Genomic DNA, 14,017 nt, shown 5'->3' with positions numbered 1-14,017 from the left:
CTTCAAGAAAAAAGTTGTCCCGGAGAATCGGCGGGGGGGGGGGTGCAATTACTCCTATTGTCATATGCTGGACTAATAGGTACATACATTTTCTCCTCCTCAAATCCACATCTACATTTCTCTTCTCACTCGCACGATCGCTATTTCCCATTTCAATTCCACCGTTCACTCGTCTCCTCATTCCTCCATCCTGCGTGAAAAATTAGCCATCTTTCACGGTCGGTCGTATTACATAACCTAGACATTGTATAGAGGCTGACTTCGACTTCGATCATTATCTGCACGTGAAATGAAAGAACCATCTCTCCCTCTTCCGCCAATTCAGAACTCTTCATAGTCAGCATCAAACATCACGCAGCTCGTTCTCTTGTTTCAATATCTCGTCGCAACAATACTGCAGTGGTATAATTTCCTATTCCTACCGCCATCAGCAATCGACACGACGCGATGACGACCCCTGCTAAGGTGTTAATTGACACCAGGTTGTAATATGTTAACCACATCGGTCACCTTTTATCGAATATTTCGCGCACGTACGAGTAAAGCCTCTCCTTTTGACGGCGACTTCAAACAACAAGTTCGCTGATCGGTTTGATTTAATTATCATCGTGTATATAGCTTCTTCGCTTCTCTTTTGTATAATTAATTACCCGCAGAGCGTACCAGTAGAGAGAGCTAGGAGATGCTGCATCTTTTTGCATCTACAATCTACATCTCCACACACACCCAAACATACCTAGAAGATCACACAGAGTTCATTGTTCTTGCAAGCTCTGCGCCAGGTAGAGAGATGAGACTATACAGATAAGGTTTCGTTTACTCTTACATACATTAAAAGACTAAAATATTTTCACGAGTAAAATACCAACCTTCGAAATCAAGTTCAAAATCATCGGCATTTATTCTCTCCGATCCATAAACGAAGAATATATCATCCTCTTCGAAGAAATCTTCTAAATTATACAGCTGAAACACAAACCAAAACCGTACCAGCGTTAAAATTATATATACACCTATGCAGAGTCATTTACATAATAATTACCTTCTAATTAACTCTATTTATTTTACTTAGGATTTTTTTTGCAGCTAAAGCGAAAAGTTTACGTAGATAATTTTTTTTCTTCAAAACTCTAAATTGTAAAAATATGAGCATTTTTATTTTACTAAATATTTATAAAATACACGCGACGTAAATCGATAGATTTAAAATGGTACAACTTGTTACCAAAACAAACCATCAAAGTATATTATATGATATTACATATTTAAAATGGAAAAATTCCTCCCTCCTCCGGCCCCCTTCTGTTCCTTTTTTAACCTAGAAACGAAACGAGATTACATTTAGTTTTTTCGTACCTAATATAAGTAGGATAGAAAGGTATTCACCTCGTAAATCAAAAAAAAAAAAAAAATAGGCATGAATAAAAACGACAAATTGCGAGCTCGTAGATTTAAACGATTAAAAAAAGGAATAAAAAAACATCGACGTGAAATGTTTACATTTATATACCTAAACCTGACTATAGCATCGTTTGCTATTGCTTTTATTATCACGTTACCATTGTTTTCGTGCTAGATGAAGATAATCTGGCCTAATTTGAGCCTCGTCGAAAAAAATAGGTAAATAAAATAGAAAGAAACCCGGAGTATGTAAAAATATGCTAATATGAACACCTTTTAGATATGTATAAGTTCAACTATCATTGGGGTTAAAAAGTTTTTAAGAAGAGGGTTTTTTTTACTCGTAACTGCGAGTGTTTTTTTTTTGCTGGCTCGATTCCAGCATTTATTTGAATAATTGTGAAGAGAAAAGGAAATAAGTTTTGAATACGTTTCCGATTTCCGACTTGGAGGTGTTTCTACTCACACACTCGTGTCTTTTGTTTCTTTTCTTTTATGTATTTTTCATTTCGATACGGATCGCTTCGAGGTGCTTTTAATTTCCTGGGTGGTGGTGATGGTGATGAGAGAGAGAGAGGGGAGGGGAGGGATCATTGACACTTACTACGGTGGGTTTATTTTAAAAGGGACACGTTCGTGAGATTGTAGGTATGATTTTTTTCAAAAATCAAATCGAGGAAGGAAGTTAATTTAGAGGGAGGAATTAGAATTTGTGACTGTGAACTGAAATACAATATGTATAAGTAGATGAGAATGAAGAACGAGTAATTTTTGGGCAGAAAATCTTCCCATCCTTCTTCCTTTTCTGATTCGGACGGAAATGGTAATTTACATAGGTAATTCGAAAAAGAAAATCGTATTTATTCACTGAAAATTCATCGAGTGTTTTGATTGCTACAAAATAAAATCTTTCTCAACTCCGAAGTAAGAGAACTTTTCAATTTTTCCCTCGAAAACGAAAAAATACCCCCCTCCCCCCCGCTTTTTCTGGATTATTGACTAGATTTCAATTTCTGAAAAACCGAAATCTGAAAATCAGTCAATTCGAATAAAAAATACTTGACTAAATTGTCAAGGTACCAAAAACTTGTGAAATTCAAACTAGTCAACAGAAATTTTTTGAAACATGCTTTCCTTTTCTTCCCCCCTCCTCATCGAAAAACATGCCCATTCCTCATTTTTTGACAAAATCTCAACTTTGGAAAAAACATTAAAATCTGAAAACTGGTCACTTCAAGTGAAAAATATATAGATTTTCAAATTTTCCAAAATTCACTAGAAAAATTGAAAACCAATTTATTTTGCTGGAATCTTGATAACGGTGGCTTTGGAATGTGCTAATGTGCTCTCACCAAAAATCAACTTCTACAGGGATCGGATACGAATACCTCGAGTGGTTCCTAAAAGGTGACCAAAAGTTTCAAATTTGACTAAATTTAAATTTTTGAAAAACTAAAATTCAAAAATTGGTCACTCGAAGTAAAAAATTTTCATTTCTAGATTTTTCAAAAATTTACTCCAAAAATCAAAAAATCCATTTGAGGCTGCTGAGCCTGAAGTTTTGGTTACGAAAATTTTGGAACGTAACTTTCGTAAAAATAAATTTTTTTCAATATTTTGTACGGTTTAGGTTCAACATTTATGATACTTTTAAAATTTATTCAACAATTTTAGAACAAAAATCGCCATTTTTGCTAATTTTTTGTTCATTTTGAGAAATGTTGCCAATATTTTATGATTTTTTTTTCATGGTGTTCATCCGATTTCTGATTAATTCATTAAAATTTTTGTCGGATTTACGAAGTTTTTTTCAATTTTTTCACATGTTTTCGCATTTGTTTGTTCATTTTGTTTTCAATTGTAATAAATTCCGCAATTTTTCATTTTTTTTTTTTTAGTAATTTTGGGAAAAGAGCGATATTTGACATTTTTTGGCGACACTACTTCACTCTCGTTTTGAATGTGCTTTAATCCTCAAAAATGCAACTTGAGAATTTTTTGCAATATTTCATACCGTTTATAGGTTCAACTTTCATTTTAAAAATTTATTCAACACTTTTTGAACAAAAACTGCTATTTTTTCCAATTTTTTGTTCATTTTGAGAAATGTTGCCAATATTTTGTTATATTTTCCAATATTTTATGATTTTCTTTTTCATCTTGTTTATTGATTTCTGATTAATTATTTCAAATTTACGAAGTTTTTTCAATTTTTTCACGTCATGTTTTCAGATTATTTTTTTCATTTTGTTTTCAATTGTAATAAATTCCGCCATTTTTGTTTTTTTTTTATTAGTCATTTCGGGAAATGTCGATGTTTGGGCAATTTTTCAATATTTGACGTTTTTGGCGACAATACTTCATTTTTTTTGCCATTTTTAATGAATTTCTGTTCGATTACTCTAGTTTTATATTAAATTATTCCAATTTTTTTCTCTTTTCGAGTACTTTTTGCATAATTTTACGTATTTTTATGGTTTTGAATCAATTCTTCGAGCTTTCGGTGCAACTTGAATAATTTTTATGTTTTCGGGAAATTTTTACGCGGTTCGTTAAAATTTCATGAAATTTCACTATTTTTCAAAACTATTTGTAATTCTAAATTTTTTTTAAAAAAGTTTTGAACTTTAAAGAACTTGAATTCTATGATTTTGAATTGACGGAATTCAAAATTCCAAACATTATGTTGTTGGAGAAAAGGGAGAATTTCAATTTTCATCAAAATTATCGTCTGGAAAGCTAAAATTAAATTTTTTTACCCTCTCCCCTCCCTCCCTCCCTCCCTCCACCCTTCCAAGTAATAATAATAAAAAATCAACTAAAATACACCAAAATCAAATCTGAAGTACACTCGAAACTTTTTTTTTTCTGTTAAGACCAGAAAAAAACTTGAAAATGAATTTTGAAAATATTTTCAAGTCGAATCCTAGTCTTAGGTTCGAACTTTACATCTGTGAGGAGGGGAGAAGGGAGGGGGATTATTCTGCTAAACATTTTACATTAAATTACTACTTAATTTTTCATTTCCAAGAAAGCTTCTCGAGGAAAAAATCGAACAATGGACTTCCTCCGAAGAAGTTTTAATCGAGCCTTTTCAGAGCTCGATCACAATTTTTTCCAAAAAACGTAACTTAGCAAACAGAAAAGCTCGAAAAAGTAGGAAAAAAAGACAAAATGCGAGCAAAACATTATTTCAGTGTAGAAAAAAAAACATAACCAGGGTGTCTACCGGAATTTTTCGGCCGAAAATCACTACCTTTTCACTACCTTTCAAAAAAAATCACTACCTTCCAAAATAATTCCCCCCCCCCCCACCTCCCACACAAACAATTTCTCATTTTTTTTTTTTTTTTTGTTTGAACTTTGTAATTTTTTACAGAGCAGTAAGTACACGTTTTCATCAATTTGAAATCAATTCAATGATTTTATGACCATTAAAATGAACGAACTCGAAAAATTAACAAATCAACTATTTCGAGAATAAAATTCTTTCAAATATGAAAGATGAAGGATTTTTTAAATAATTTTTAGCATTGATTTTTCAGGGTGTCAAGTGCAACAAAATTTCAAAATAAAAAATCAGGACTTTAGCTAGCAGGACATATCTTTTAAACACGTGGGGTTTTTCAAGAGGGGGAGGGGGTGGACAAGGCAAAATTTTACATTAAAATTTTTCGCTATTCCAATATCTTCAAACATCTCAAGATTTTTTCCAAGCAAGCGGATGTTGAGAATATAAATTTTGTCATTTCAATTTTTGATTTTATTTTCACCTTTAAGGTTTTTGTTACTGTAATAAAATTGGCCGAATAAAAAACTTTTCAAAATTAAAAATTAAAAAACATCATAGAAAATTTGAACAACATTTGGAAAAAAGATACCAATTTTATGAAAAAGGCTACCGAAAATTAGAATTTTGAGCGGTATAAAAACCTTGTTTTCTTGGGTAATGAATGAAGAAGTTCATTATTTTTGCTTCAAAATTTTAAAACTTGAACTATTATTCAAAAAAAAAAATCCAAACTTGAAAAAAAGCAAACGAGCCCGAGTGAAGCGAGGCCAAGAAAGCTTTCAAAAATTCGTGTTTCAAGAAGCAAAAAGTTTTTTTTTTATGGAGGTGAGGGAGTATTTTTCTGATTGAAACTTCGAACATTCCTTGAATTTGAACAATTAATTTTGTTACACTGAAAAAAAGAGCAAATAGCCCGAGCGAAGCGAGGGCAAAAGCTTTCAAAAATATGTAATTCAAGTTCTAAAAAAGTCAACAAAAATGACCCATTTTTTACAAAAATTTTCTTGTGTGGAAAATTAGATTTTTCGCTTTTTTCATTTTTCACTACCTTTTAAGAAAAAATGCTGAAAATCACTACTTTTTCACTACTTTCACTACCGACTTTCAAAATCACTACCTTTTCACTACTTTCACTACTTTCACTACCAGGTAGACACCCTGATAACATAACAAAATGAAACGTTCTGGTTTTTCATTTCAAAAAGTTGAACTAATTTAGAAGTTTTCATGAAGAAGAAACGAGAGACTTCCAAACAATTTTTTTTTAAAATAAGACTTTGAAATTTTTTGTAAAAAAAAACAACTTTTAGCAATTTTGTTTAAAAGAGAGAATTTTTCACAATTTTAGCAAAACGCAGGATTTTTTGGAAATTGATAAAAAGGTAATATTTTTTGGAAATTTTTGGCAAAAAAAAAGCCAGATTTTTGCATTTATTTATAGGAAAAAAATGGAAATCTTTCATAACTTTGCTCAAAAGCAAACATTTTTTTTTAGAAAGCAAAACATTGAAAAATTTGAGCAAAAATGAGCAATTTTTTGAAAATTAAAAAATTACATATTTTTCGCAATTTTCTTCATATTATGATGAGACATTTTTTTTTGTAATTTTTACCTAAAAAACGACATTTTTCGGTAATTTTGCTGAAAAAGTTGAGACTTTTCAATTCTTAAAAATCTAGCATTTTTGACAAAAAGCTAAACTTTGGGATACTTTTATTTAGAATTTTTAGCTAAAAAGGTTCTCTTTTTTGTCAAGTTTGCCTAAGCTAAAAATTATCAAAAAGTGTCAATTTTTGTCCTGATTTTGGCAAAAAGTTCAAAAAGCATTGATTTTTGCATTCCTAGTCTAAAAAGTCCTTTTTTTTTGTTTCAAAGTTTGCCAAACATTTTTTTTACAAAATTGCTTGAAAGCTTCTCTTTTGGTCAAATTTTACAACCCATCTTCCATTCTTTCATTTTTTTCAAATTTTATAGCAATTTTTCGATATTTTTGAATATTTATTTATTCATTGGGGGGGGGGGATTTTTAGCTTCAACAAAAAAAAGCTCTGGTTCAGATCAATATATTATCCAGTTATGATGGATGATCTTTTCGAAAGACTTTCTCATTACTAAGGTATATTATCAACTTTTATAAGTTTCTAACAATTTTTGGTAATTCTTTGACAAGTTATCGAAATTTTAAACGTTTTTTTTTTAGAAACTTATTCGTGATTTTCCACTTGATATTTTCAATAAATTATCATAATGATTTCGGGATATTTCATCAAATTTTGGTAATTTTTTAAAATAGCCTGTGATAAAAAAATATTTGTCTAGAAATTCGAAAAATTGAAAACTGCATTATTTTGCCTCAAACTAGATTATTCTTTTCTGATGTTAAATTTCATTAAACTTTGTGTTCCAATAACAATGAAATTTCAAATTCAAAAGGTTCACAAAAATTCATTCTGTTTTTCTCACCACCAGAGGGGAGGGGGGAGTAGCATAAAAGGTCGTCGAAGTACAAACACCTCTGAGGACGAATCATCCTCCATTTTCGCTTCTTGGCTGTCTCCTAGTTCTTGAATTTTCAACGTTGTTTTGGTCAAATAAAAATAAACACGATATAAATTTGATTTCGACTCATATTCACAATCACATTTAAGATAACGAATCAATTAGATATTTCAAAACATCGATAGAAATATATTTCCAAATTCAACGACACGTATCCAAAATCAAACCCTCTCGCAATTCAATCAATTCGGTATAATCGAACTCGAATCAAAACACCAAATCGTAATATTTCCGGTATAAAGATACGAGTCCAATAAAAAATCAATTACTCGAGCTATAATTACACATAATATAACTCAGTCGATAAACTCGCCAAGCTGTAATTATAATTACCATTTTTTAATAATTCTCCATTAATATTTATCGTCGATTCAACCAACACCATTGTGTACCCGATTCACTTCTCCCTCTATAGCACTCTTTCTCCGCAACTCATCTCTCCCCAGTCCCCTGCATTTATTAATTTCATTCAAGTTTGATCTCTTCTCTCTCTCTCAATGAACGAACCGTGTAATAATTTGCGAATCATCGAATATGGTCAGGTAGGTAACGGGAAAGATACACGTAGATAGATCATTGATACGCGGTCAAGATCACGAGACACGACACGTTAAAAAAATTCGCCAGCGTTATTATTACGAGTACGATTATTAAGGTCGATTTCGACAGCAGCAGTTAGTATAAGAGATTAATTTTTTTATAAGGCTTCGGCTTCGTTAGTGTTTTTATTTTTCGGACTAGGGCTGAGTTACTTGGTGATTGAGAGGGTAGACGTTTTTTCGAAACAGACTCGGAGAAGAGAATTACTTACTGCGTAATAGCTGCTCGTTCTCGGGACCAAATTCGCTAATCAGAGACTAAGTACATTTGAACGATTCCGCGTCTCGGAGCAAACTGGTCGAAAAAAGTCAACAAAGAGATTTTTCGCCTCGTGTTTATAATCGAGATAGATTAAATGTAGGAAAAAAAAAATGTATGTATTAGTCGAACACGAAACCGGTTCGTGTGTAATTTGCAACATTATAACGCCTTGAATACTCCTACTGAATGCCATCATCCTACTCGTAAATTACCTCACTATATAGTGTATCTCTGCACCTTGTATACATATTCGATTATTCGCCAATTCTTCCACACAGAGCTGCGTACTCGTACTCGTGTATAATAATGGTTGTTGTATTTTTTTACTCGTCGTATTCCATTTCGTGGCTGTGGCCAAGTAATCGCGTAGCGTTGAATTTTGATGAAAGGGAAATAGATACTTGAGAGCCATGAAAACTGATAAAGCGTAACAGTAACGTGATAAAGTAAAATGATATTAGTCATTCTCATTCGGTTCAGGTTGGTCTTTGTTGTGTAGCTGGCTGGGCTGGCTGGTGGTATTGCGGTTCATTCATGTATAATACGCGATCGAGAGATACGAGATACAATACGTATAGATAGAGATATACAACGGTAGCCTACAACGTCGAGCTCCTTTAACGTTTACGCAATCGTTGACGTATTTGGTTCGACGATGGGTTATCTCGACTTCTGTACAGCTCGACGTTAGCTTAGGCGCGGATTTTTCCCTCGCAGTTCCACGTCCGAGATTAATTACCGGAGACGGAGGCGCCGTCAAAGTCGTAATATTAAAGTTGACGAGGCATTAAAATGGAAAAGTCAACGAGGTAACAATTTTCCGAACAGTTTGACGTACGACGGGGCGTAAAATAGAGGCGATCGATCAATACGGATGAGTTTAATTAATTACGCCGCGATTAATTACCATATAGGAGCTCGTACACCTTTACTTTCTTCGACGACTGCAGGCATCAGGCAGAACGTTATTCGACGACGGACGGGCGGACGGGAGCAGGAGAGGTTGGAGAATAAATTCGCTTTTAAAATTAGTACATATTACAGCCTTTCGAAATGTATAATTTTAATAGTAAGAACTAGTTTCTTAATAATCGGTTTTAGTCTCGTACGCACGATGCGAGTACTGCTGCGAGTACGAGAACAAGCGAAAGTTTCGCATGCGAGATGTATTCGTATATGTAAATACTCACTTGGATGCCTCTGGAATTAAACACTCTGCGGACAGCTCCGGTATCTAATTTCACAGTATCGGTAATTGTTGATAAAGCGTGTTCGAAAGACGGAGCGTTTCTTTTATTTAATAACAATCTGACGACTCGCCTAGGCCGTACTCCATTCCGTACCAAGATCACAATACGAGGTCTAACCGTACTTCTCGACTTGATGGAAGAATTCTGACTACCGTGCACGTTGTATATACTGTTATTATTTAATTTTGGTAGAGATCTGGCTGGTCTAATGCCTCCTTTGGCGCTCGATCCAGCGTAGTCGACTTTTTTGAATTGGTCTCCGTTGCCCGAACATACGTACTGTTTGCCATCTTCTAATTCGTCTAAATGCAGCACTTTGTTTCCGTCCATGGTGAAAACAGTACGTACACCGCTGGGAAGGTTTATATTACCGGAAAATGCTCTGGTAAGGTCAGTCAATAGGCTGTCAAACGAACGGTACCGTTCCGGCGCTACGGCCATTACGACACCTTTGTAAAATCTGTCGCCGTTGCATAAAAATCGTATTCTTTTCGCTTTACGCATTTTAAAAGGTGAGTTGCCTTTTGAACCGATATCCGATAGGTGTCTTTGAACTTCAACTGTTGAATTGTTTACGTTGTTGTAACTGGTATGCGATGTAGCTGAATTCGTTCGATGGTGTGATAAACTATCGCTTAATGAAACTGCCATAATACTGAAAAGAAATGAAAATTATCAATAGGGTTGCTCGTTGGTTTTCAATGATGAACTATTATCAATGTACCAAGTACCTAGTACGATAAAATGAACACATTTTACTTACCGAATTATCTATCATTGGAATGGCATACTGGAGTCGAATAAATCACACTGGAGACTGTGGGAATATTCAATGATCACTCGAATTCAAAATCACGTCGAAGTTGAAACGATCACTCGAACTTTACGTACATTTTTTCGCGTATCGAATTCCATGTATCTCGTTAGCCAGACTGTTGTGCCATCAACTGAACTGATGATGAGAGAAGACAAGAGAGATAGTCAGAACGAGGAATAAGTTCAGGAATTATTTAATTCTTCATTCTATTCATGTTACGACAGACTTTTTAATGAAAATTTTCAACTCACCTTTCATTTTTTTCGATCTTGAAAAACGGAAGAGATTTGAAAAAGGATGCGCCATTTTGAAGAGCCTTGATCCATTTTGACGCCATTTTCTTTTACGACATGAGACAATGAGAAAAACGTCGTGCGATCAAAACTGCTATTTTTCCGAATAATTAGAAAATTTCAGCAAAATTTTAATCAAATTGAACTGAAACAAACAATTTGAAAGTATTTCCAATCAAAAAAAATAACCAACTTGACGAATCAACGAAAAAAATTCAAATTGAAGAAAAATCACCACCTCACGAAAAAAGTCTAAAATTTCAATTTCGGACTTTTTTCGTGAGGAGCTTTGACTATATATACATGGACTACTATCTTCATTGTCGCCGATGAAGCCGAAGTAATAGAGGTACTAGATCGGGAGTATCGGGAATTTTCATGCGCGCGCAGGAATCCGAACCACCCTCGCACCTTCCAATCACGGTGAACCACGGAGCGACGAACACCCTCCTACGTTCCAACGACCACTACGCTCGTTGCAACGAAATCTCGCGCATGCTCAGAGCCCATGTCCCGATCTAGTACCTCTATTGCTTTGGCTTCACGGTTCCCGTTCAACAACAATAGGAGATAGCAGTCCATGTATATATAGTCAAAGGTGAGGAGGTGCATCTCGAATTCCAAAAATATGATACCGTAATAAGGATGACAATGCCTCGAAATTCTTCTCTCTTATCTCCACTTATCAGTTGGAGTGTTTTTCCAAAGCGTGTTTTCCATATTTTCTGTTTTTCCGGCTCGGAAATTGACGATTTCTTGTCCAAATTTTCTGCTCCTGTGGCAAAATAATTGAAATAAATCGATTAATGAACTTCTATAACATGTACGTACTCGTAAAATTACCCTAATATCATTATCAATGAACCGAATTCATCATGTAAACACTCAAAATTTCGCAGCAAAAACATCGATAAAGTCGCTAAAATAACGATAATTTGTTACAGATACGCTACAATATCCCGAGAGAAAAACAACTCCATCCAGTCGACCATTGAATAAGTAATGGAATACGTCGTTAAATCGCCAGAGCATTGGAAAATAGGCTTCAGCATCTCAGAATCGTAAGTACTCTCTCATTCCAGTCGCTCATTCGATGAAACACTCTGAAATACTTGTTTTTCCGGCAGCGGTTCATCATCCCAAACCGAACCAGTAGTCTTGCTCACGTTGCCTTTAGAAAATGGCGGCGAGAAAGTGATCGAAATGTCGATTAAAATGTTCCACGTATTACGACAACGAACCGCTTTACTAACCAAGTACCTCATCTCGTTACAAGAGCAATAAAACCACCAGTTAACATCATGGAACCACCACAATCATCCAAGATATTTCCAGCGAATCACAAAACCGTGTTTCTCCTCGACCATACACCTTATTTCGGTATATCTTGCGGCGTTCAGTTAGAATTCGGGTACACGAAGGGTAGACCAGGATTAATCCCTTTATCGCCGATTAGCAAATCGTTATGGACTTGCTCGGTCGAGGCAGCGATGGATTACTGTCGCATAGTATGGGATTTATTCCCCGATGGTAAACTGATCAGGTTCGTGATCAGTGATAGTTCGGCGAGAACGTTGAACTCTTGGACACCGGATCAGCAAAACATATATCAAGTGTTCGGTAGCTTGTCTGGATGCGGAGCTCCTCCTAAACTGAACGCTACCTCATCTCAGAGTGAATTCTCGGTCATACATGGATTTCGTACAGCGGTCGAAGCGATGTGCGAATGCTCCGAGATACAGCACAGGAAACGTACGTCTTTGAACGAGAACGCGATGGAGTTACAGAATAGATGTCGTTTGATATGCATAACGTCGGCTAGAGATAACGAGAGTGTTAAAAATCTCGAAGATATATTTCAAAACGAGCTAATACGTACTAATCGAGTAGCCACTGCTTCGGATCACTTGGTGGCTGTCGATCATTGTCATCTAATCATTCTGAATGTGTTTCCTAATTCGGGTCATTCGTCAGTTACCGGACATCCTTCGATGCTGAGGAGTCCTATTTTGACGACAGAAGTGTACAGCGTCGCTGCCGGTAATCAACTGGCTCCGAAGATGACTGATTTATTATTAGCTCATTATAATCTAGCTTCGACTACGGTTATCGGTATACCGATGAAAGAAGAACAAAACGCCAGTTCTTCGGCTAACTATAACGTCGAACTATTCCACGCTTGCGATGCTCATACGGCCTTATTGAAGAGTAACCCTAACGAACTGAATCAAATAAGCACCCCTAAAGAAGGCTCCAACTACGAAACCGTTACGTTAAAGTGGTGTACTCCTCGTAACAATAACACCGCCGATCTACATAATTGTACAACTTTACACAGAATTACTCCAGCCGAGGTCAACAGTCGTCCTTCGGCTTGTCTAATCACGTTTCTGCTCAACGGTCGTACAGTGATGCTGGAAACACCTCGTAAAGTCGGTTCCAAAGGTATGTCTCACATGTTGACCTCATACGGTGGTGAAATCTTCATACAGACCTTGAACCTAGGTCGTAGCGTACTCGAAGACCCTCCTTCGATTAGCGAAGGCACCGGAGGACGCGTTACCGATTATCGTATCGCCGATTTCGGTTTATTAATGAGGCAGAATCGACTGGTCCCACTGAAACGTCGTTTCTTGACCGAGAAATCGGCCAATAAAGATGCCGAACTACCTTTGGAGAAATCTAAAAAACGTCTGGATAAGTTCACTAAGTATTGGCCTTTGACGATGTCGGCTAATATGATATTCAATTACAAACAGTTAACCGAACCTTTACTTTCGAATATGCTCAAAGACGAGCTAACTCAAGAAGAGATACTTCAATGTAAACAATGCGTTTATAATTTAATCTCGTTAGAAGCTAAAAACGAACCTTTCCCTTCGATTAGTGCGGGATTCCATCGAGGCAAAGGACCAAGACGAGAAGAACAATACAAAGCACTCTGGACCGAACTAGAATCCTACGTTAAATTCCACAACTACTCCAAAGATCATCAAGAAATCATTAATTGTTTAGTAGAATGTCGTAAAAAACCAGAATCGATGATTAAACTCGAAAAAATCGAAATCGAGCAAGCTTTGAAAGGTTACGAACACGATCGCGAGCAAATGATGCAACGTGATACGGTCATAAGGACTACGTTCGATTCGCCCATGTCTCCTACACCTAGCGGTCAAACCAATGGTACCGAAAATGGTAAAACTAGTATCAAACATAAGTCTGTTTACGAGTACTTCATGTCGAAGAAAAAGAAAAACGAAAAATTAGCCGGTGAACTGAAAGCTACTCCTACTCCTATCGGATATATTACTAGGCTTTATCCGCAACTTAACGATGATTTGCCTCAAAATGTGAAACCGGTCGTTGAGCAATAATTTTCATTGAAATTTTGTACGTTTGTCAATCAAATAGCCAATAGGTACTGATTGTATTTATTATTCGAGTCTTGATTTCATTTTTATTTATTCCATTTGTATTTATAACTTGTACGTTTGTGTTTTGTGATATGATATTTATAAAAATAAAATTAATATTTTCTAAATA

The 14,017-nt window shown here is 35.3% G+C and overlaps 2 protein-coding genes across 3 annotated transcripts in view; one reads left to right on the top strand and one right to left on the bottom strand.

The window, feature by feature from the left end:
• Window positions 1-10,559, bottom strand: part of LOC135847842 (serine/threonine-protein kinase GL21140) — a 25,508-nt gene extending 14,949 nt beyond the window's left edge. The window contains exons 1-4 of the mRNA XM_065367567.1: window positions 10,433-10,559; window positions 10,128-10,316; window positions 9,305-10,019; window positions 870-966 (exon numbers count right to left, since the gene is read on the bottom strand). Coding sequence (XP_065223639.1) covers window positions 870-966; window positions 9,305-10,015 — 808 coding nt within the window. The 5' untranslated portion in view covers window positions 10,016-10,019; window positions 10,128-10,316; window positions 10,433-10,559. The remainder of the gene's footprint in view (window positions 1-869; window positions 967-9,304; window positions 10,020-10,127; window positions 10,317-10,432) is intronic.
• Window positions 1-14,017, top strand: part of asun (integrator complex subunit 13 asun) — a 20,514-nt gene extending 6,497 nt beyond the window's left edge. The window contains exons 1-3 of one of the 2 annotated variants that reach the window (XM_065367564.1): window positions 11,111-11,297; window positions 11,419-11,535; window positions 11,602-14,017. In XM_065367564.1, coding sequence (XP_065223636.1) covers window positions 11,776-13,848 — 2,073 coding nt within the window. In that variant the 5' untranslated portion in view covers window positions 11,111-11,297; window positions 11,419-11,535; window positions 11,602-11,775 and the 3' untranslated portion in view covers window positions 13,849-14,017. Of the gene's footprint in view, window positions 1-11,110; window positions 11,298-11,418; window positions 11,536-11,601 lie in introns of those variants that run through there. The other variant, XM_065367565.1, reaches the window with a different exon arrangement.

The sequence above is a fragment of the Planococcus citri genome, chromosome 5 (assembly GCF_950023065.1).
Source record: "Planococcus citri chromosome 5, ihPlaCitr1.1, whole genome shotgun sequence".
NCBI classification, from domain to species: domain Eukaryota; kingdom Metazoa; phylum Arthropoda; class Insecta; order Hemiptera; family Pseudococcidae; genus Planococcus; species Planococcus citri.
Note: the sequence above shows the minus strand (reverse complement) of the source record. Positions and strands in the feature narration are given on the sequence as shown.